At 44.7% G+C, this 25,748-nt stretch overlaps 1 protein-coding gene across 1 annotated transcript in view; it reads right to left on the bottom strand.

The window, feature by feature from the left end:
• Nucleotides 1-25,748, bottom strand: part of LOC126282424 (uncharacterized) — a 255,993-nt gene that overhangs the window by 6,098 nt on the left and 224,147 nt on the right. Inside the window, exon 10 of the mRNA XM_049982081.1 lies at nt 10,836-10,999. Coding sequence (XP_049838038.1) covers nt 10,836-10,999 — 164 coding nt within the window. The remainder of the gene's footprint in view (nt 1-10,835; nt 11,000-25,748) is intronic.

The raw sequence follows: 25,748 nt of genomic DNA, 5'->3' as shown, positions 1-25,748 counted from the left end.
CTGGTCTGATAGGTCGCGGAATGGAAACGACGTTGAAAGTCCGATGAAACTTTGCAAAGATGTGTTGGGTAGTGTCTCCAGTATGCCTCTCGATCACGTCACGTCGCTTTCTGCAGTTCTGAGCACACAGTAAGCACGGAATGATGTCTAGAACGATAGTGTCTGCCACCAAGTATGGCTCTCCGCTGCGAGGTTTCCCCTGATTTCATGCAATCCTACATAACGTACCGGTCATTCTCTGCCTTCTTCATGACAATTCTCACCCGCAAAGAGTACGTTCCTGCAGTGTTTTCGACGTGAAGTGTTTGATTCCCCACCATACAGCCTGCCTGGACTTGGACCCTTCTGATGTTCATCTCTGCCCACGTGAGACGCTGGCTATGAAGGCAACATTTTGGCACAGACAACTAATTGCAGATCAACCTAGAGAGGTGGCAGAAAGCACAAGCGGATGCCTTCTATAAAAAGGGTATTCTAATGTTTGTACAACGCTACGACAATCGTCTCACTCGAGATGGCAGCTATGTAGAGAAACGGGTGGAAGGTCTAGCAAACTGTTGCAAATAAAATACTTTTTATTTTCACTGTGGTTTCCATTTTACGACCGATCGGACCTCACTTCCAAGTAGCCCTTGTATTAACTACTCTTTCGAGATGATTGAAAGATCGGGGGCACGTTGCCAGTGCTCTCCTATCATGCACTAAAATCCAGGCGTCAAATGGATCGGGGTCAGCGTGACTATAGTGCCAAATGGGGTTGGACCCATAACATGAGGCAGTTGAAGAAAAGACACAATGTGTATAAATAAGCGAGCAGTTACACCGTAACTGGGAGACAAAGTTTGGATGATATCACACAGAGCAGAACGACGAAGTGTGACCTGTACAGCCCAGGGGTGTGGTGTTGCTCACAGTATTGTTTCACGTGCACGTCGAGCGTTCCGAACGACAGGCATTGCTGCCCGAAGGAGAGGAGGTGGTCGACCGGGGTCAACTACAGCAGCAGATGACCGCTGCATTGAGCAACACGGAATCCACACGGAACAGCAGGTGCCATTGCAATCACATTTAACAAGACTGCATGGCACGCAATCTCATGCTCAAAGTTGCACGGCGACTATATGGTGCTGGTCTCTTTGCCCGACGACCAGTACGTTGCGTTCCGTTGATACCCGCACATGGGCGGCAACTTTTGCGACGGTGGAAAAAGCGTAGAGACTGAACCAATGAGGAGTTGGGTCGATTGCTCTTCTCGGCTGACATCAGATTATGTCTGAGTAGTATTCTGAATGTATCCTGATACGGCTAAGGATACACATACGTAGCTAGGAACATTGTCAAACATGATCGATTCAGTGGCCCAGGTATTATGGTGTGGGGAGGTTAGTCTTGTATGAGCATACTGACCTCCAAATCTTTGAAAACGGTAAACTCACCGTCAGTAGGGGACTAGGTACTGGCGAAAGTGAAGCTGTGAGGACGGGGAGTGAGTCGTGCTTGGGTAGCTCAGATGATAGAGCACTTCCCCGCGAAAGGCAAAGGTCCCGAGTTCGAGTCTCGCTACTTCACACAGTTTTAATCTTCCAGGAAGTTTCTTATAGACATTTTTACTTCAGCTCTCAGTGAACCAGTTCTCACAAAGGTATCACTTCAGATTTTAAGGCGCTGCATGATACCGACATTCTGTAGATGTAGTTCGATTATTCCAATACATTTCAACTTACGGACGAGGGAGATAATTGTTTTTTATTGTAAATAATACATTTAATTTTCAATAAAAATATTTGGTACTTTATCAAGGAAAATAGTTTTAGTTTTGTCAGCAGTTAGATTTATTGTACCAATAGTGGTTATATTAGCTGCAATCATTCTATCAAAAATAGTAATTAATGATCAAGAAAGAAAGACCACAATTTGAGTGTGGATTTGACTCTAAAAGTTAAGGCTGAATATCATTCTCCCTTCGTTTCTTCTTAACTGCTGTTATTTGCCTTGTTTTTGATCTAGAAACTGCATTAATTCTGACAAATGTAAATATTTTAAAACTTCGAACATCAAAAATACATTTAATTTTAGTTTCTGGCGATTGTATCATGACAGAAATCAGGAACCTTTTCAAAGGGTAGAATACAGAGTTTAGTTAATTACAAAGATTTGGTTGTATTTAAAAAGTTATACAGTAATAATAATTAATCAGCCTTTTACTGAATAAGAAGCGAACCTCTGCCGTTAATTTCAACCTGTAAATTTTGGTACATATACCTTTATTCTTCGAGGGCTATTCGAAAAATAATGAACGATCGGTCGCTAAATGGAAACCACAGTGAAAATTAAAACTGTTTTGTTTGCGACTCTTAGCTACAACTTCCAGCTACTTCTCTACATATAGTAGTCTCCTCTCCGATTTAGACGTCTATCGTTGCTTTGTATCAACCTCCGACTACCCTCATCGTAGAAGACAGCCCTCTGTGTTTTCCGCCAAGTTGCTACGCTGGACTGCAGTCATTGTCTGTGCCCAAGTATGTATTCATAGCCAGCAATTCATTTCAGCAGATATCAAAATCAGAGGGAGCCAAATGTGGGCTGTATTGTAGTCGATCAAACACTTACCGTCTAAAACGATGCAGAAACGGCCTCGTAGGCTCTGCAGTATGCGGCTGATAACTGCCACGATTAAGCAGACGAATGACAGTTACATCACCTGATGTTTCATGAAACCAAGCGAAATTTCTGAGCAGGAAGGACACACTATTTTCTAGGAATCTTTACGTGCTCGTTGTGGGCTAAGAACTGTGACAACCGACGTGATACAGGAATACTAGAGGCACTGTCCAGCACATCTACACAGTGCTTCAACGGATTTTACTGTCGTTTCCAATTCGCAACTGCTTATTTTCCGAAAAGCCCTAGTGCTACCTGAAGTTAAAAAGAGCCACATTTGCGTTAAACGTTTTTCAATGTGGAAGTAATATATTCATATTTAAAAACATAGCTAAAAATGAAAATATTTTCTTGAGACCTTCATTGTCACATTATAAGTACAAAATATTTGGGTATTATAAGAAAATAACAAAAACACAATAAATTTCCAAAAAAATATAAAAAAATAAATAATGTCATCTTGGACTATATTTAGTTATCGTTGTGGTGTTCAGTCTGAAGACTAGTTTGAAGTACTCTTCATGCCACTCTGTCCTGTGCACCGTCTTCACCTCCGAATAACTACTGCAACCTACATTCTTCTGACTCTGCTTATTGTATTCGTACCTTGCTCTTCCTCTGAGACTTGTACCCCCACACATACTTCCACTACAAAAGTGGTGAGTCGTTAATGTCTCAGAATGTGTCCTATCAATCTTTCCAATTTGTTCCTTCTTTTAGTCACGTTGTGCCACATATTTCTTTTCTTATCTTTTCAATAACTCCTCATTAGTTACGTTATCTACCCATCTAATCTTCAACATTATTCTGTAACATCAAATTTCAAAAGCTTGTTTTCTCTTCTTGTCTAAACTGTTTATCGTCCATGTTTCACTTCCATCCATGACTACACTCTATACATATAATTTCAGGAAAGACTTCCTGAGGCTTAAATCTATATTCGATGCTAACAAATTTCTCTTTTTCAGAAACACTTCTATTGCCATTGCCAGTCTATATTTTATATCCTATCTTCTTCAGCTACAATCAGTTATTCTGTTGCCCATACAGCACACGTCAACTACTGTAATTCCCTCGGCGTCAACCGACTTAATATGACTATATCCTATTATTCTTGTGTTGCTTTTGTTGAGGTTCACCTTATATCGTCCTTTCAAGATACTGTCCATTCCAATCAACTTCTTCTCCAAGTCCTTTGCTATTTCTGTCTGAATTACAATGTCATCGGAAAACCTAAAAGGTTTCATTTCTCCTCTCTGGACTTTAATTCCTACTCCAGATTTTTCTTTTGTTTCTTTTTCCGCTTATTCAGTGTATGGATCAAATATAACCGGGGATGGACTACAAACCCTGTCTCTCTCGCTTCTCAACCACTGATTCCCTTTCATGCCGAGCGACTCCTGTAAGTGCCGCCCGGTTTATATACAAGCTGTAAATAGCCTTTCGCTCGCTGCCTTCAGTACTTAAAAGAGAGTTCTCCAGTCAACATTATCAAAAACTTCCTTAAGTCTACAAGTGCTATGAACGTAGATTTGCCTTTCCTTTACTTATCTTCTAAGAGATGTCGTAAGGTTAGTATTTTTTTATTGCTACATATCTCTGGAGACCAAACTGTTCTTCCCCGAGGACAGCTTCAACCCGTTTTTCCATTCTTCTGTAGAGAATCCGTGTTAGTATTTTGCCTCCATGACTTATCAAACTGATCGTTTGGTAAAATTCACACCCGTCGGCACCTACTTTATTTGGAATTGGAATTATTATATTCTACTTGAACTCTGAAGATATTTCAGTTGTCTCATACACCTTGCACACCAGATGGAAGAGTTTCGTCATGGCTGGCTTTCATAAGGCTATCAGTAATTCTGCCGGAATGTCGTCTACTCCCAGGCCCTTGTTTCGACTTAGGTCTTTTAGCTCCTTGGCAGTATTTTTATTGCAGTAACATACCTCCCATCTCATTTCCTTCTACGTCCTCTTCTATTTCTATAATACTGCCCTCAAGTACATCTCCCTACAGACAGTCTATATACTCCTTCCAACTTTGAGCTTAAACTTCTTTATTTAGGACTCGTTTTCTATTTGTAATCTTGATATTCTTCGCTTTTCTCAAAAGGTCTCTTACATTTTCCTGTAGGCGCTATCTAACTCTCCCCCAGTGATATGTACTTGTAAATCCTTACATTTGTCCTCTAGTCATTTCTGCTTAGCCATTTTGCACTTCCTCTCAATCTCATTTTTTAGACGTTTGTATTTATTTTCGATTGCTTCATTAGTCGCATTTTTTATATTTTTTCTTTCATCAATTAAATTCAATATCTCCTGTGTTATCCAAGAATTTCTCCTTGGCCTTGTCTTTTTCCAATTTGGTGCTCTGCTGTCTTCACTATTTCTTGTCTCAAAGCTACAAATTTTTCTTCTTTTGTATTCCTTTCCCCTGTTCTTGTCAATCGTTGACTAAAGATCCGTCTGATACAACAACCACTGGTTTTTTCAACTTATTCTGGTCCCAACTCTTTAATTTCCTACCTCTTCGTAGATTGAAATTTCCTCAGTTTTAATCCAGAGATTATAACCAAGAAATTGTGATCAGAGACACCTTCCAGTGTCTCCAGGTCTCTTCCGCGTATACAATCTCCTTTTATGAATCTTAAAGCAAGTGTTGGCGTTAATTAAATTATGCTCTACGCAAAATTCTACCAGGCGGCTTCCTCTTTCATTCTTTTCATCCAGTCCATATTCACCTATCTTTCCTCCTCTTCCTTTTCCTAAAAGCGATTTTCTGTTCCTCATCACTATTAAATTACCGTCTCCCTTAACTATCCGATGAATTTTTTTTTTATCTCTTCAGATACTGTTTCACTATCTTTAGCATATGCAATACTAGTTAGCAGATAAATGTGTACTATTTTGTTTGACGTTGGCTTCGTGTCTACTTTGGCCACGATAATGCGTCCCTAGGCTGTTCATAGTACGAAGCTTACCCGCATTCCTATTTTCTTATTCATTAGTAAACCTACTCCTGCATTACCCTTCGTTAATTTTGTTTTTGTAGCCCGGTACTCACCTGACCAGAAGTCCTGTTGTCACCGAAGTTCACTAATTCCATTATATCAACATTAACCTATGCATTCCCTTTTTTAAATTTTCTAACCTTTCTGAGTGATTAAGGGCTTTAACCATCCACACTCCAAACCGTAGAAAGCCAGTTTTGTTTCTACTGATGACGACGTCCTCCTGAGTACTCACAACGGAAATCCGAATGGGGCACTGTTTCACCTCTGGAATATTTTACCCAAGACAATGCCATCATTATATAATACACTCCTGGAAATGGAAAAAAGAACACATTGACACCGGTGTGTCAGACCCACCATACTTGCTCCGGACACTGCGAGAGGGCTGTACAAGCAATGATCACACGCACGGCACAGCGGACACACCAGGAACCGCGGTGTTGGCTGTCGAATGGCGCTAGCTGCGCAGCATTTGTGCACCGCCGCCGTCAGTGTCAGCCAGTTTGCCGTGGCATACGGAGCACCATCGTAGTCTTTAACACTGGTAGCATGCCGCGACAGAGTGGACGTGAACCGTATGTGCAGTTGACGGACTTTGAGCGAGGGCGTATAGTGGGCATGCGGGAGGCCGGGTGGACGTACCGCCGAATTGCTCAACACGTGGGGCGTGAGGTCTCCACAGTACATCGATGTTGTCGCCAGTGGTCGGCGGAAGGTGCACGTGCCCGTCGACCTGGGACCGGACCGCAGCGACGCACGGATGCACGCCAAGACCGTAGGATCCTACGCAGTGCCGTAGGGGACCGCACCGCCACTTCCCAGCAAATTAGGGACACTGTTGCTCCTGGGGTATCGGCGAGGACCATTCGCAACCGTCTCCATGAAGCTGGGCTACGGTCCCGCACACCGTTAGGCCGTCTTCCGCTCACGCCCCAACATCGTGCAGCCCGCCTCCAGTGGTGTCGCGACAGGCATAAATGGAGGGACGAATGGAGACGTGTCGTCTTCAGCGATGAGAGTCGCTTCTGCCTTGGTGCCAATGATGGTCGTATGCGTGTTTGGCGCCGTGCAGGTGAGCGCCACAATCAGGACTGCATACGACCGAGGCACACAGGGCCAACACCCGGCATCATGGTGTGGGGAGCGATCTCCTACACTGGCCGTACACCTCTGGTGATCGTCGAGGGGACACTGAATAGTGCACGGTACATCCAAACCGTCATCGAACCCATCGTTCTACCATTCCTAGACCGGCAAGGGAACTTGCTGTTCCAACAGGACAATGCACGTCCGCATGTATCCCGTGCCACCCAACGTGCTCTAGAAGGTGTAAGTCAACTACCCTGGCCAGCAAGATCTCCGGATCTGTCCCCCATTGAGCATGTTTGGGATTGGATGAAGCGTCGTCTCACGCGGTCTGCACGTCCAGCACGAACGCCGGTCCAACTGAGGCGCCAGGTGGAAATGGCATGGCAAGCCGTTCCACAGGACTACATCCAGCATCTCTACGATCGTCTCCATGGGAGAATAGCAGCCTGCATTGCTGCGAAAGGTGGATATACACTGTACTAGTGCCGACATTGTGCATGCTCTGTTGCCTGTGTCTATGTGCCTGTGGTTCTGTCAGTATGATCATGTGATGTATCTGACCCCAGGAATGTGTCAATAAAGTTTCCCCTTCCTGGGACAATGAATTCACGGTGTTCTTATTTCAATTTCCAGGAGTGTAGTTTAGTATAGCTGCTCACCATCGGGAAATATTACGGCTGTAGTCTTCTCATGCTTTTTACTTAATTATATAAATAAGTAAACTAGGAAATAATAAGCCAAATATATCTGAATAATTATACCAACCCTTATCATCAAAACAAAAATCAAGATAATATTTTAGCAGATACTGAATAATAAGTTAAATGAAAACAAGAAAAAACTCTGTTAAAGCAACAGGAAAAAAATCATGAAATGACTAAACAATTAATTCGTGTTATGCAAGTCATCTAAAGAATTAAATCCTTTGAATGAAACACAATGAAAAATAACCTAGAAATATTTACTATCAAAAACATTCTTGATCACAATTTATTTATTACGGTGACTGGTTTCGACCACTACTGTGGTCATCTTCTGACCAATGAGTAAGAACCTCCACCAAAAGGAGGTTCCTACGCATTGGTCTGAAGATGACCACAGTAGTGGTCGAAACCGGTCACCGTAATAAATAAATTGTGAGCAAGACTGTTTTTGATAGTAAATATTTGTAACACCTTGACCACTGCTCACTCTCATAATATATTCAAAAGTAATTAAATAAACAACCTAGAAACATTAACGCAAACAGCGGTTGAGAGGGGAATTTGATGCACTGTTCTAAGAACAGCAGCTGGCGTTAATAATAGAACAATGGGCGACGGTGCCGCTTGTACTCTAAACGTAAATTTGGGCATGCGCTGAAGCGTCCCTGTAGCTCATTGGCTCATTGCGCCATTTTCCAGCATTTTTCGCTACAGCGACGACGAATTCAGAAACTCGTTTCAGGACTATCATGTACTCCACCATTACCCATTACATTTAGGATTGTTAGCTGCGATCAAAAATATAGATATCTGGAGTGGCATAAGGGTTACATGGGACAGGTTATGACATCCATAAAGACGAGCCATTCCTAGAAAATCGAGACATCTGGTAAAACTACTGATGGTTCAAATGGCTCTGAGCACTATGGGACGTAACATCTGAGGTCATCAATCTCCTAGTCCTTAGAACTACTTAAACCTAACTGACCTAAGGACACCACACACATCCATGCCCGAGGCAGGATTAGAACGTGCGACCGTAGCGGTCGCGCGGCTCCATACTGAAGCGTCTAGAACCTCTCGGCCACACCGGCTGGCTGCTGATGTCCCAAGGATATATATATATATATATATACATATATATATATATATATATATATATATATATATATATATATATATGAGGTCTGACAATAAAGTTTAGTGTTGTCTCCTTCAGAGTAGTTTCCTTCTGATTGCACACACTTATTCCAGGGCTTCTGCCATTGATGGTAACATTTCTGGAAATTATGTTATGTAATATCCTCCAAGACTCTCGTCACAGCTTTTTGGACATCTTATGTTGTTTGAAAATGGTGTCTCTTAACCGCCGTTTTGACTCGTGGAAATAGAAAAAAGTCGCACGGAGCGATATCTGGTGAATAAGTTGGCTGTGGTAGTACTGAAATTTGTTTTGTTTGTACTGACAAAGCAGTATGGGATGGTGCATTATCGTGATGCAGAATCCAATTTTCTGCAATGTTGGCACGGACACGAAGCACTCTTTTATGAAGTAATTCTAAAATTTCTTTGTAGTAATATTGGTTAACTGTTTGTCCAGAAGGCACCCACTCTTTATGAACAATTCCCTTGGAATCAAATAAGCACACAAGTATTCATTTCACTTTTGACTTTAACATACGAGATCCTTTTGGTCTGGGTGATCCCTTTGAGCACCATTGCGAACTTTGGCGTTTTGTCTCTGGATCGTACTGAAAAAAAAAAACAGCTTTCATTAGCAGCGGTAAGACGGCTTAACAATTCTGGATTGATTTCCGTTAGCTCTAACAGATCGGCTGCCACATTTTTTCGTGTTTCTCGCTGTTGTGGTGTGAGATTTTTGGGAACCATTTTTGCACACATCTTCCTCATACCAAGATCTTCAGTTATTATTAGACGAACCGATTCTCGATTGATGTTCAGCTCTTCTGCAATCATTTTCACGGATAATCCTTAATCACATCGTACGAGTTCACACACTGTGGCCAAGTTGACATCCGTCGGTGAGGCTGATGGTCGTCCACTGCGGTCTTCATCTTCAACATTCGTTCTGCTTTCGTTAAACATTTTATGCCAACGAAAAACTTGAGCTCTTGTCATAACCTCCTCTTCAAAAGCCTTCTGAAGCTTACCCAGTCTAACGCAAAAAGAAATGACAAAAAGAAATGGCAAACCATTGCGCAATATTATGCAGTTCCATTTCTGGGGAACACGTGTTAACTTATTACAGCAAAACTCATGGCTGAGCATTTGCATTGATGTGCCGCTTGGACTAGAAGCAGCTCACAGACCAAGGTCAAAGATATTGTGCCTACGCAAGCTTGCACGGTTAATACATCTTGCAAAGAATATCAGTCTCATTACTATATTGTCGCACCTCGTATATTTGCTTGTGCCTTTTCCACAATGACGCAGGGTCAGCATGGTTAACCGGAATTGGCAAGATTAATTTAAGGGGTGGCCGGATGCCCTTCATGCTGCCACCCTATACCCCCTGGGACGGAATTAGTGTACCCCAGCTTTCTGTGTCTAGTGTAATTCATGGAAAAGTACGAATGTGTTCAGATGTCTGCGAGCCGTGTAACTGAGGCGGGACGTGGGGAGCAGCCTGGTATTCACCTAGTGGGATGTGGAAAACCGCCTAAAAACCGCATCCCGGCTGGCTGGCACAGCGGTCTCCGTCATTAAGCCACCTGGCGGATTCGATCCGGGCTGGAGTGCCTATCCGAGTCCAGGAAGCAGCGCATTAGCGCTCTCGGCTAGAGACAGAGAGAGAGAGAGAGAGAGAGAGAGAGAGAGAGAGAGAGAGAGAGAGAGAGAGAGAGAGAGCCCGAAAGGGATGCGGAGGAACGTTATTTTAAGGATTTCTGTATGCGCTCATGAACGATGGCGGTCGGCGCACGTCAGCGTGATGCCGGTCCCAAGCAACACTTCCGGTATACACATAGAGGGACTCAGCACTTGAAGAAAGCATGCAGCCTCTAAATTATGTCTTTCCCTTGCTTACGTAAAATTTTTCGCTTACTGCCATCATCAGCGGCGTAAAGGCGCAACAAATGGAATAAAACTTCACTAAATAAATCTCTAAGTGCAGGTTTAAGGCTCTCACTGGCTACGACGTTCACAAGAGAGCGCTCAGAACAATACAGAATGCTCATTGTCTGTCAGAGAATGCTTGATCTCAGGTGCACAGAACGAGCCTAAAGTCAACCGCCGTCGTTCGAGACTGGGAGTTTAGTGTGCTCGTGTCTGGAGTCGTCCCACGGTACTGCACTGACAGCCGAATGTGGCAACACCTGTGTGGTTGCAGGCCTGGTGTGAAGCTTACCGCTGAGGTGCGCCATCTCCATGTCGGTGCCGTGCGGAGAGACGCCGAAGCCGAAGTTGGTCTCGCCCAGCGTGAAGGATCGGCGGACGCTGCTGGCGGAGGCGGCGCGGCGGCGGGGGGCCGAGCACAGCGGGATGCGTTCGCCCAGCGCCAGCGAGCGGCGCCTGCCGACACAGACCAGCAGCAGGGGGTCAGGCGTCTGCTGCTGCACTCAGGTAAATACAGTGGCAGAAGTCGTGGGATACAGATATGCAAATATACAGCGTGGTCCGTTGACAGTGGCCGGGCAAAATATCTCACGAAATAAGCGCCAAACGAAAAAACTACAAAGAACTAAACTCCTCTAGCTTGAAGGGACAAACCAGATGGCGTTATGGTTGGCCCGCTAGATGCCGCTGCCATAGGTCAAACGGATATCAACTGCGTTTTTTGAATAGGAGCTTCCATTTTTTTTGCATATTCCTGTAGTACGTAAATAAATATGAATGTTATAGTTGGACCATTTTTTTCGCTTTGTGACAGATGGCGCTGTAATAGTCACAAACGTATAAGTACGTGGTATCACGTAACATTCCGCCAGTGAGATAATTTGGCCAGATCAGGATCAGTGGACCATCCTGTATAGATGGAGGGTGTATAGTGTACACAACGTATAAAAGGGCATTGCATTAGCGCAGCTCTCCTTTGTACTCAGGCGATTTATGTGAAAAGGTTTCCGACGTTATTGTGGGTACACGACGGGAATTAATAGACGCTGGACGTGGAACGGTAGGTATGCCACCTACTCCAACAACCAGGCCCGTTTCACCATTTCCCGTCTTGACGCCCATGTCTAAATCCCTGTCATGGTGCGACAGCACCGTATCCTTTTCAACAACATCCGCTCCCTCTCCGCCAACAAGAACCTCTTCCTGCACACCCTTGCCACCCACCGCGTGGACGCCTTCCTTCTCAATGAGACCTTCCTCCAGCCCCACCACACCGTCCACACGTCGCCCTACCTCCTTCACCGTTCCGATAATCCCCTCCCGATTGCGTGTGGTGGAGTTCATCAGTCACCACCACCGGATCCCTGTTCGGCTCCAACCTCTCCTTCCCGACCCCACTGAACACCTGATCCTTAGTCTCTTCTTTCCCGGCCTTACCGTTACCTGCGCCACCATCTATGTCCGCGCTAACGCCCCTATTCCCTTCGACTTCCTCTCCCACATTGACCGCACCTTCTCCTCCTACGTGATCACCGCCGACCTCAACATCCACAGTCGTTCCGCCGCCCAGTTACGGCGGTGGCATCGGTTCCTCTCCTCCCTTCAAGGCGACCTGATCCCCATCCCCCAGCACACTCGTCCCGAATCCAACTCCACTCCTGATGTTGTGCTTTCCTCCACCAACCTCCTTGGCCGCATAACGGTGGATGTCCTGGAGCCTATTGGTAGCGACCATCTCCCTGTCCTCCTCACCATTTCAGACGGTCGTCGCCTCCACTCCGACCCTCGTCATGACCCTGCCCCTAAGTATGTCCATGACTATTCCCGTGCCAACTGGAATGCCTGCTGGGATACCCTCTCCACCCAGGTCGATAGCCACCCCTTCACCTACCGCCACCCTGACGATGTAACCCATGCCGCCTCCTTTCTCCAGCAGACCTTGTCTGAGGCCGTCGAGGCCCTCGTCCCTACTGTCGCTATCCACCCCCACCGTCCTACCTTACCCCCACAGGCCGTCCTCCTCCTCCATGAATCCCGCCATCTCTACCATGCCTTCCTCCACACGTGTGACCCGCACACACTATGACGCCACCGCATATGGCATTCCGGTTTCCTCTTCAAGCTCCAAACCTTCACCCTTCCCATTAACAACGTCCCTCTGATCGGCTCCTTTCTCTCCCACTGTCCTTCCTACGCCACCATCCATAACACGGATTCCTACACCTTTTTTCCCTCCGCCGGTGTGCCCCAAGGCTCCGTCCTCTCCCCCTTCTGTATCTTTTGTATACGGCGGACATGCCGCCGCCGTCACCCTCCGTCCACCTTCTCCAGTTTACCGATGACACCGCCTTCCTTGCCCTTGCCCCCACCCTGCAGTGCTCCCAACACCTTCTCCAATCCCATCTTGACTGGTTCACCACCTGGTGCAACCAGTGGTTGCTCAAGGTCAATCCCTCCAAAACCGAGACGATCATTGTAGGCAAAACCACCACTTCCTTTCGCCTCCTTGATTTCTATCTCACCGTCTATGGCCGACCTATCGCCCTCACTCCCACCCTCAAGTACCTTGGCGTCACCCTCGACCGCTGCCTCTCCTGGACCCCCCATCTCTGGACAACCCGAGCCAAGGCACACTCCCGACTCCGTCTCCTCAAGCTCCTTTCGGGCCGTACGTGGGGTCTGGACCCCTCCACCATCCTCCACACCTATAAATCCCTCATCCACCCTATCCTTTGCTACACCCATCCCGCCTGGATATCCACCCCCCCCACCTTTTATAAATCCCTTCAAATCCTTGAACGCCATGCTCTCCGTCTCGCCTATTGCATCCGTCTCGCCTATTGCAGTGTCCTCTCCCCCATGCGGATCCTGTACGATCTCATTCCTTTCCCCCACCTCCTCCTTTTCCTTGAAAGGATACGGATCCTGTACACCTCCCACAAACTCGACCCTCCTCACCCGCTTGTCTCGCCCATCCTCTCCCACCCCCGCCCACTGACGCGCCAGTTTTCCCACGTCCCACCCAGTCTGCATCTCTCCACCCTCTTTACCCTCTTCCAAGGTGGCTTCCGCCAGCTCCCCCTCCCCATCTATTCCTCCTATCAACTTTGATCCTTTCCGCCCCCACTTACTGTGTCCTTTCCTTTCGCCACCCTCCCTCCCTTCTGTTTCCTTTTCCCCCATCCCCCTTCCTCTGCCCCTCTTCCCCCTAGCTCCCCCCCTTCCACCCCTCCCCCTATCCTCCCTGTCCATGGTATCTGCCCCCCTCTCCCTCTCCCGTTCCCTTTCCTCCTCCTCCTCTCTTGTCAGGTCCCCGGACTCGCACATGCTCAGTGAACATTTGTGCGCCGGAGATCATCGCCATCAGTGTCTCGTGTGTGTGCCTTTGTTTGTGTTTTGTGTTCTTCGCCACCACTGTTCACGTGTGCCGTCGCCGTCATCCATATTATGTGCGCCGTGTCAACTAGTGTTAGTGATATTTCTCGTCCAGCGTGAACGGCTCCATGTTTTTTGTTTTTTAGTGTCTACTATTTTTTGCCCGCCGTTTTGATTGTTTTTCTCTGTGCCTCCTATATGTACTACTTTTTGTCAAACTCAAGGCTGAAGAGCGGCGTACTCTGCTGCTGACAGCCCGCCTTGTATAAGGTGGTAAAAATAACAATAAAGAAAAAAATATGGAACGGTAGGTGAAGCTAAACGCATGGGACATTTAATTTGGGAAATTGTTAGGGATCTCAGTATTCCGAGAGCCACAGCGAGAGTGTGACGAGAATACCACGTTCCAGCTATTACCTCTCACCACGGATGACGCAGTTTCCGACGGCCTACGATTAACGACCGATAACAGCAGTGTTTTCGTATAGTTGCACTTCGCGAAATAACCGCAGAAATCAATACGGGACGTATGACGAACGTAACAGTTAAGACAGTGCGCCGAAATTTAGCGTTAATGGGCTGTGGCAGCAGACGACAACGCGACTGCTTTTGCTATCAGCACGACAGCCCCATCACCATCTCTCCAGGGCTCGTGACTATATTGGTTGGATCCTAGACGACTGGAAAACACTGGTCGGATGAGTCCCGATTTCAGCTGATAAGAGTTGATGGTAGGGTTCGATTGTGGCGCAGACCCCACGAAGCCATGGACCCAATTTATATAATGTCGTGGGCTGTGTTTACATAGAATTGACTGGGTCCTCTGATCATGTTCGGCTACTTGGTGACAGTACGCGGCCATTCATTGACTTTATGTTGCCAAACAACGACGGAATTTCTATGGATGACAGTGCGTCCTGTCACAGTGCCACAATTGTTCGTTATTGACTTGAAGAACATGTGAACAATTCGAGTGAATGATTTGGCCACCTATGTTGTCCGACATGGATTGCAGCACACGTTTATTAGACATAGTCTAGAGGGTTTGTGCTCAAAAGCCTGAACCGGCAACACTTTCGCAATCATGGACGGCTGTAGAGGCAACGTGGCTCAATATTTCTACAGGGCACTTCCGCCGACTTGTTGAGTCTACGCCGAGACTATGACATCGTATCTCCTGAACTATGATAGGTGTGTGGTTCTTTCCACGACAGCGATTGTTGCCAGATAGTAAGGAAAATGTGTAACAGGTCTAGTTGAAATCGCTCCAGTGGCTTAAGAGAAGATGTGCATCGCACACACATACATACACACACACACACATACACACGCACACACACAACACACACACACACACACACACACACACACACACACACACACACACACAAACACACAGACGCGCGCGCACGCACACACACAAAAAATGGTTCAAATGGCTCTGAGCACTATGGGACTTAACACCTGAGGTCATCAGTCCCCTAGACTTAGAACTACTTGAACCTAACTAACCTAAGGACATCACACACATCCATGGCCGAGGCAGGATTCGAACCTGCGACCGCAGCAGCAGCGCGGCTCCGGACTGAAGCGTCTGGATCCGCTCGACCAAAGCGGCCGGCGATATTAGGACGAATACCATGACTTTTGTCACCTCGTTGTACGTAACAGGTAGATAATAACTTTGCCACTTTACACAATGTGATGGATACGCTGCTGAGCATTAAATGGTGTGCCACTGTATTCATACCATGATTATCTCAGTTTCGTGTAACCTGTAATTTGCTCAGCAACCTTGAAACATCCCCTTAGAAAAATTTATGAATTTCTGTGCTTGGATACCCCTTACGTTATTTGATTTTCAAACAGCTGAGCAGAACTGAACGTACTCAGACATTTCGCTCTTTACCTATTCTGATCAACACTAAACTGACACACAATATTTTTAGCGCAACGCAATCTGACTTTCAAAAATCCCTACAAAAGAATGGCCCTGACTAACAATAACCTATACCTTTCATGAATCACTTACCTCTCCAAAATCTTCGTTACTCGAACTACTGCAATACAGCGAGCGCCAATACTGCCAGCTAAATAAAAGATTCAAACTACTGAAGGCACTAACTACTGATAGGCATACTTAGCAAATGAAAGATTTTGATAGAGAACAAACAATGTATTTACCTTAATAGTGTTCAAAAGTCATATATATCGGTTCATGACATCCAGTCTTACAAATTTACTATCTCTGATCGACAGACGTCCAGATCATCCGCTCTCAAAAGTCCACATTCTCTCTCCCCAGATCCACCACTGCTGGCGGCTCACCTCCAACTGCGCAACGCTACGCGCTGTTCACATCCAACTGCCCAACACTATAATAGCGAATATTTCAACAATGCCAACCAGCCACAGACTGCACACAGCGCAGTCAGTGATTTTCATAGAGAGCGCTACGTGGTGTTACCAACATAAAAACCTAAACAGCCTACTTACATAGAAAATCTAAACAGCCTACTTACAACCTTTACTTTTCCGATGTCTTAAGGTGATAGCTATGTCCTACAATCAAGATCTTCGTAACAATATCTTTCAACAAAATATTGCAAGAATACATATTGCCTGTGCTGTGCTGACCTACAACGAGACAAGGGATGTTCGACTGTTTCCCTGGCCACCGTGTGTTCCACTGTAAACATCTGGCTAAGAGATTGGCATGCTACCGCTCACCACCCACTACGATTAGTGAATCTGACAAAGGTTTTAAGCAGCATGGAACCACCCAAAGTGCGACTCGACTTTCATCCGTTTTAGAGCTATTATTACTGCCTGACGTGGATTATCCGTACGTTAAATATCCAAACTCATCCATTCATTCACTTATTCTCTCTACTATTCTGTATACCCAGAACAAATAAAATTTTGTTTTTTGCTATCCTTTTTGCTTGTGCAACTGTAAAGACGGACAGCTTATTTTACGAGCAGTTAAGAGACGAACAACCTTTTTACGCTTCCTGTGTAGAGTTCCGCCGCCCAAAATTCCACACAGTGGGAAATCGTGGCTGTAAGGGGCAGAAGGGTGTCGAGTATCGGAGGGTGGGGTGGGGGGGGGAGGTGTTATAAAAGTTTAAAGTTCGTACCAAGTCGTCAGTGCTCTGCAGCAGTGTGGGGGACGGGGGGTGGAGCAGTAGCCGCACGTGCTCTGTCGCGAATGAGGGCAATTCCAGATCTATCATCGTCGTCTCTGAAAGACACGTCCCTGTTTCGAAACTTGTTTGGCAGTACAACTGAAATACCTCGTCTTCTTGACTCCTGGTTTTCGTGGCCCAGTAAAATTATTAACAGCTAATCTTAGTATACCAAAAACCATCTTTCTCCAGATTTTTCGCGAATATTGAGTTTACTCGAAGTGTTTCACCTTTGATAAATTTGAATAAGAGTACTTCAATAGATCAGACACGCAATTGGATTAGAAAACGACAAAATCAGTTCATACATCATAACCAGACACTATGCGAAAACAAAGTTCACCCCCCTCTGTCTGGTATGGGGAACAAAATACAAGTGCAGGCGCCGTAATTTGTGGTTATTTTAACACTTTTCTCTACTCATGTTGCACAGAGCATCCGGTAATTCTGTTTTATCGTAACAATTCAGTAAAATGTTACCTGGCACAATTGTGGAGATTCATAGCAAGCTGAGAAACTGCAAAGCTCCGACTCTTCAGAACTTTCATTCAGACCCTCAACAAATTCTTGTGCCCAGTGTTAGCTTCTCCACTCCTAACGTTGCACTTTCGTAAGCATCTCAGAAATGCATAGCAGTATTGCCTCTCGTTCCCTTCGTTCACTGTTGAAGTCTCCTAACTCTACAGAGAATATCAGTCGCAGTTTGGGCTAGGAAACTCCATCTTGAAGCATATATCAGAATGCGACTATTTATTTGAGTTAGACTGACGGAAACGAAAAACCCCACTCTGATATTTATCCAACTTAATGCAGACGCTCGTCGCACTTATTAATTGTTGAGACTTTCATTCTTCCTAGAACCGATTTCCAACATCAACGTCAGTTACGGGTTGTTACCCCGCGGGCACGAATAATTTCTTGTATTCATTGTAGCACGGAAGCAAACAATCTTTGAACGCCATCTTGAGTACGTCTGTGCCTGAAACACAAACTATATCAGTTCGTAAACATTAGTAGGCGAAGCTAGTACAAAAATATAGCCTTTCTGCAGAATCACAGACATGTCTTACGGGCGATAGGCCGGCAATGAATTCGTATATTCTTCAGCGCCTTTGTGGTGTGTATTGCAGTGTGAGGATATTTACGAGGGGCGTTTGAAAAGTCGTGCAAAGCCCGAGAGATGGCACCACCGGCACATATCGAGGTCATGTTTAGTTAGTATCATTTTTGGAAGGAACGCACACCAAGTTTCAGCATGTAGGTCTATTTCTTTGTGTTTGGTATTCTTGTGAACCAAAGAAGTTGAGTGATTGTAAAAAAATGGCCGAAAAAGAATTTCGTGTGGTGTTAATCATTACTTTATGAAAGGCAAAACGTCTCAGGAGACTAAAGAGAAGCTTGATAAACGTTACGATGACTCTGCACCTTCGATTAGAACAGTTTACAAGTGGTTTCAAACTTTTTGGAATGGCCATATGGGCACAAGTGATGCTGAACGTCCTGGACGCCCTGTGGAGGTTACGACACCAGAAATCATTGATAAAATCCATGATATGGTGATGGATGACAGAAGAGTTAAGCTGCATGAGATTGCTAGTGCTGTGGGAATCTCGAATGAACGGGTACATAATATTTTGCATAAACATTTGGACACGAGAAAGCTATCCGCAAGATGGGTTCCGCGATTGCTCACGCTTGACCAAAAACAGAATCGTGTGAAGTTGATTGGTTTGCAGCTGTTCAGGAAGAATCTACAGGACTTTAAGCGTCGTTTCGTCACTGTGGACAGAACATGGATGCATTACTATACTCCTGAGACCAAAGAACAATCTAAACCATGGGTTACCAAGGGAAAAGACCATTCCTTCTGCCAGAAAGGTTATGACGGCTGTCTTTTGGGATTCGCAAGAGATAATCCTAATCGACTATCTGGAAAAGGGTAAAACTATTACAGGTGCATATTATTCATCGTTATTCGACCGTTTGAAAACCGAGCTGAAAGAAAAACGTTGGCGACTGGACCACAAAAAAGTCCTTTTCCATCACGACAATTTATCAGCACACATCTTAGCAGTTGTGGTCACAAAATTAATGGAAGTAGGATACCAACTCCTTACACATCCCCCCTGTTCTCCAGACTTGGCTCCTTTGGACTTCTGTTTGTTCCCTAATTTGAAGAAATGGCTGGCGGGACAAAGATTTTATTCAAACGAGGAGGTGATTGCAGCTAATAATAGCTATTTTGCAGACTTGGACAATTCCTATTATTCGGAAGGTATCAACAAATTAGAACAGCGTTGGACGAAGTGTATAAGTTTAAAAGGAGACTAAGTCGAAAAATAAAAAAGGTTTACCTCAAACGGGTAAATAGTTTTTATTTTTGCACGGACTTTTCAAACGTCCCTCATCTTTAATATAACATTTAGTACCTTTCAACGACTGAAATCAAACGGAAACAAAACTGTTATTTTTCTACAGGGCTTGAAGCTCTACTTTATAGTTAAACTAGCTGACATATCCGGCATTTCCGTGTATTCATTTTGCCAATTTTTTATAAGAAACGAAAACAGAAAAGGTAGTGTAATGTTCTGGAAAGTTGCTGTATGCATGCGTAGCTGCTTCGCGCGCCCACAAACGATTTTGCACACGTCTCTATAGCAACGTCTCTTCAAAGTGCTGTTATGGCGACTGTATTCGCCTATAGCCGTTTCCGCTTCACAGTTGAAAGCTGTGAAAAGGGCTGCCACGTGTCATGGATTACCTTAAGCTGTCTCGATTGTAGGAGTGTTTTAACAGTGAAGAATAAATGTTTTAAAACTTCATGCATGATGCGGCGTTTTTTTCACGAATGTCTGTGTTTATGACGTTGTATCTGAAGGCTACACGTCGTACAATGGTATATTTGCGTAGGTACGTTCAGCGTCACATGTAGATAGTGTCTGCGAAATGTGTTAGGAATATAGCATCAAATAAGTTATAAATTTAAACATCATGCACAATATGGCATTTTTTTATGCATCTATGTATTTATAATGTGTGTATATAATTCTGTAGATGTACGTACTTGCATATTTCGATACTTTCTGCGAAATTCGTTGCGAATAGAGTTAATAGAGAGGTAATAAATTTGAAGGTCAAAGACGATGCCACAGTTTTCACGCATCATACCGTTTATGACCTCATATCTCCTGAACTATGGTAGGTGTGTGGTTCTTTCCACGACAGAGGTTGTTGCCAGACAGTAAGGAATACGTGTAACAGGTCTAGATCAAATTGCTCAGGTGGATTAAGAGAAGATGTGCATCACACACACACACACACACACACACACACACACACACGCACGCACACCTATCTAATAGCCAGTGAGACCCCGGTACGTTGCTGGAGCGAGTTGACACCATACCTGCACACACAAGTCACCTAATTCCGGTAAATTCCAGGAAGAGGGGCGATGAGCTCTGTCGCCTCGTTCAGTCACGTTCCAAATGTGTTCGATCGGGTCCAGATCTGGTGAGTTGGGGGCCAACACATCAACTGGAACTCGTCTCTGTGTCCCTCGAACCACTCCATCACATTCCTGGCCTTGTGACATGGCGCATTATCTTGTTGATATGAAATGTACGATACTCTTTGGCCTTCATGGTGCCTTCCAAGAGCTTCACTGAACTGATGGATGCCCACGCAAATGTTCCCCAGAGCATAATGGAGTCGCCACCAGCATGTCTCCGTCCCGCAGCACAGGGGTCTAGGAGCTGTTTTAAAGAGTGTATCGGGACTCGTCAGACAATGCAACGCTCGGTCATTGCGCCAACGTCCAGTGCCGATGGTCACGTGGCCATTTCAGCCGTCGTTGCCGATGTCATGATGTTCACACTGATGCGTAGGTCGTCGGCTGCGAAGCCTCATTGTAACGAGTATTCGGTGCGTGTCTTCAGACACACTTGTACTCTGCCCACAATTAAAGTCTGACGTTTGTTCTGCCAGCCCCAGCCTAGCCCGTCCGACGTCTGTAATGAGGGGTGGCCACCCGATCCCACGACGTCTTGAAATCTTGGTTTCGACACATGTCGAAGACACTCACCACAGCACTCCTCTAACAAACAAGTCGTGCAGTTTCCGTAATGCTCGTGCACAGCCCCGGGTCATCACAATCTGCCCTCGGTCAAACTAAGATTGATCGCGACATTCCACGTTCTACACACGGACAGCACTTTCACTGATACTACATGCACCGTGCGTGTATCTGACCAGCAGTTATTCCTCGCCAGGTGACGCTGCTATTTGAATTTACATCGATAGAGGTCGGTGGTCAGAATGTTGTGACTGATAAATGTACATACATACATATATTTTTATAATATGTATGGGTGATTATGATGCCGCCACGGATAACATATTCTGACGGTAAAATAGTCCTCCATTTGTATCACAGGGCGAGACTGCTCTTGAGGATGTCGCCAACAGAAAAAAAAAAAAAAAAACTGTAGCCGTACAGGTCGGAGCATGGAATGTTAGATCCTTTATTCGGGAAGGGAGGTTGAATGAATTAAAAAGAGAAATGTGAGCCGTGGTAAAAGTTGCTGTTTTGAAGAGCTCGCCGCAGCGCGTAGTGTGAAGTAGTCGCCCTCCGTTTCTGGCGGTGGCGCCGCTGTGACAATCGCGGCTTTGGTGTGTCCCTCTGGTGGGAAAGGGGAAAGGTTGCCTGTTCACGTGCATTTAAGGTGCGCTATGAGCTCGCCGAGAGGGCAAGTCTGGTCAGTTGGTCAGCCGGGTCAGCGTGGGGCAGTCAGTGTCTGTCTGTCGTCCGGAGTGCTAGCATGTGTTAGGCCGTCAGTCTGCTCCAGTTTGCTCAGGCAATGGTTATTATTAGTTGGTTCGATCGGATGGTCGGTCGCGCACTGAGACACAAGATGACTTGTCCGTCTTGAGCGTCGGCGCATGTGAGGTCGCCACGTGAGTCCAGTGGGCCGCGCCGTATAGCGAGGGGTAGTGGCTTCGCAGCCGACGCGAGAGCAACAGGAGTCAACCCACGACATCGTTTTGGCCGGCGCGAGCTGCGACGCCGTGAGACGGGAGATCGGCGCGCCTTCCTGCGTCCGTTGAAGCGGCTGGCAGCGGACGGTTCGGGAGAGCGTTTTGAGGGTGCTGCGCTAGGTCTTCACCAGAAATCGCAGTTTATTAGAAGCGATACGTTGTTTCATTTACTTGTTAAATTCTACTTGTTTTCTTGGTCAGTCTCTCGTCCCCAGTTTGCTCGTCTGTCTCCCGTCTTAGGCAATTAGTTTCTGTCTTTCTGTCTGTATGTCGGTCTGCCATACGTTAATAGCTGCCTCTGTCATGGTTGTCGGATTCGGTGTTAACGAATTTATTGCTTGAAGTGTAACGGCAGAATTCCTGAAATATGTTTTTATCTTGCCTATCATCTTGAGAGGCGTTATATGTGTAATGTAGAGCATGTTTAGCCAACCTTGTATATTTTATGTAAGTTTGCATTTCATGGGTTTTTATTTAAATGGTCATTTTAGTATATAAAGTTGAATTTTTTCTTAAAATCAAGTTGCACTTTCGGTGGCACGTTAATCTTTTAATTTTAGTGTTTGGTACCATTTCCATCCCTCCTACGGAGTGCGTAGTTTATGTGCTTGTGTGAGTGGTTAAAATTTTTAGTTTAAAGTAATCTGGTGTGTTGCAGATTTGCACCAGTGTAGTCTTTCAGAGGTTGATGTGAGCGGTTGTGACTACGGCCGTGTAAAAAGGGAGCGGCAAGGTTCTCAGCCCGAAAACTCATACAGTCAAAAATTTGTTCTTCCTGCCTCTGAATAAATTGTAACTTGATATTTAAAGGATGCTGTTTCTAAAAAAAAAAATAAAAATAAAAGCTTTTAGGAATAAAATTTCCATTTTTGAAAGAAATTTGATTTGTTTTCATCAGTTACACACTGGCAACTACTTCCACGCTCACATAGTGTGATTAAATGTGTTAATGTTCTTGATGAATCGCTAGTAAATAAAGTAAATTCTTAAGAAAAGGTTTTGAAAGTAAATTCACGGCTCAAAATGGATGTTGGAATTAGGTAAGTTCGGTGGTGAGAGGAACAGGATTTATCGTAAAGGGAGTACGGATCGTAAATACAATAAGAAATAGTCGTAATATAGGAATATGAAGGTAAGCTACTACGAAGAGCATAGGAAACACAAGCTCGTAGCCAGGATAGACACGAAGCCAGCAATGAACACAGGAGTAGACGTATATGCCAATTAGTAATGCAGATCCCTGAAGAGAGTGAAAGAATGTCTGAAGAGATAAAAGAAGTTCTTCGGATAGTTAAGTGGGACGAAAATTTAATAGTGGTGGGGGACTGGAAATCGCTAACAGGAAAAAGAAGAGAAGGAAAGATGGTAGTAAATTTGGACAGGGGGAAAGGAACGAAAGAGGAAGCCGCCTGGCAGAAGTTCGTGCAGTGTATAATTTAATTATCACTAACACTTGGTTTAAGATAGATTAAAAGAAGAAATTTTAAAGAGCTAGGCAATTAAAGAGATGGGACCTGGATAAGTTGATAGAACAAGAGGTTGCTTGTTGCTTGTCAACGATTGACAAGAACAGGAGAAAGGAATACAGAAGAAGAAAAACTCGTAGCTTTGAAAAGACAAGGCCAAGGAGAAATACTTGGATCGCACAGGAAATGCTGAATTTAATTAATGGAAGGAGAGAATATAAAAATTCAGTAAATGAAGCAGGTGAAAGTGAGTACAAACATCTTAAACTGACACTCAGAGGAAGTGCAAAATGGCTAAGCTGAAATGGCTAGAGGACAAATGTAAAGTTTTAGAAGCACATATCACTAGGGGAAATATAGACATCACATACAAGAAAATTAAAACTTTTGAGAAAAGAGAAGAATATGAAGAACTCAGATGGAAAACCAGTCGTAAGCAAAGAAGTTTAAACTGAAAGGTGGAAGGCATTAGAGGGTCTGCACAAGGGAGATGTACGTGAGGGCAATGTTGTAGACATGGAAGAAGACGTAGATGAAAATGAAATGGACATTTGATACCGCGAGAAGAATTCGACAAGGAACTGAAAGATCTAAGTCGAAACAAGGAATCAGAATTAGACGCCATTCCGGCAGATCTACTGACAGCGTTGAGAGAATCAGCTATAACAAAAATCGTCCATCTGGTGTGAAAGATGCATGAGACAAGGAGTATATAATAATTCCAATTCCAAAAAAAGCATGTGCTGACGGCTGTGAATTTTACCGAACAGCAGTTTAATAACATAGGCGAAATCCCCTCAGCTATAAAGAAGAATGTAATAATTCCAGTTCCAAAGAAAGCATCTACTGACAGGTGTGAAAATTACGGAACTATCAGTTTAATTAGTCATGACTGCAAAATACTGACTCAAACTATTTACAGATAAATGGAAAATTTAATAGTAGCCGAATTATGAGGAGATCAGTTTGGGTCGTGGGGAAATGTACGAACATGCGAGACAATACTGATTCTAAGACGTAACTTACAAGATAGGTTAAGGAAAGGCAAACCTACTTTTGTAGCATTTGTAGACTAAAAGAAAACGTTTGACTATGTTGACTGGCTGACAGTCTTTGGAATTCTGAAGGAAGCGACGCTAAAAGTACTTTTACACTTCTGAAGGCATTTGACTGGAATGTAGACTTCTACAGAAATGAAACATGGAAGATAAGCCGTCCTACAAGAAGATCATAGAATCTTTTGAAATGTTGTGGTACAGAAGACTGTTGACAGTAGTAAATGGAATAATAAATAAAGAGGTACAGAGTCAAATTGGAGAAAGAAAGAAATTTATGGCTCAACTTGCTTAAAAGAAGGGATTGTTAGTCTGGTAATGGAAGTAAGTGTGAGGAGTAAGAACTGTAGTGGGCAGCCGAGAGATCAGTAAACTAGCCAGGTTCACATGGATGTAGGTTGTAATAGTTATTACGAGATGAAGAGGCTTGCACGGGATTAGGTAGCATGTAGAGCTGTATTAAGTCTGAATACCACAGCAAAAGCACTCTTCAGCTATACCAGTTCAGTCCTGTTGTCATATGCATCACATCCAATAACTTCCCATATGTCTCCAAGATTTGGAGACATGTGGGTCTGGAGATTCGCTGCTTCCTGTGACCTTTCAGTAGGTCGTCTATTGTCATTTTGACATCGATGTGACCGCCACAAACATAAGCGGGACCCATCGGTGGATCTCAGTGTCCAGTTTTCTCTGGCTGTACTCCGTGCAAGTTTTCTTTGTGTGTGGTATATTGCCAGTGGTGAACGGCGCATGGTCACACTAGATCCCAGCATTACTTCAAATACACTACTGGCCAATAAAATTGCTACACCAAGAAGAAATGCAGATGACAAATGGGTATTCACTAGACAAACAGTCAGCTTCAAACGACAGTTCTCTATATTTTCTCAATAGTGTTCCTCAAAAAGAAAGTCAACTTCCCTCTTCGGATTCCAATTTGAGTTCCCGAAGTAACTCCGAAATACTTGCGTGTAGTTCGAATCAGCCGGTAACAAATTTAGCATTCCGTCTCTGAATTGCTTCAATGTCTTCCTTTAATCCGACTGATGCACGTCCCAAACACTCCAGCAGTATTCAAGGA

The sequence above is a fragment of the Schistocerca gregaria genome, chromosome 7, assembly GCF_023897955.1.
Source record: "Schistocerca gregaria isolate iqSchGreg1 chromosome 7, iqSchGreg1.2, whole genome shotgun sequence".
Taxonomy (NCBI): Eukaryota; Metazoa; Arthropoda; class Insecta; order Orthoptera; family Acrididae; genus Schistocerca; species Schistocerca gregaria.
This window is presented reverse-complemented; position numbering and strand designations above follow the sequence as displayed.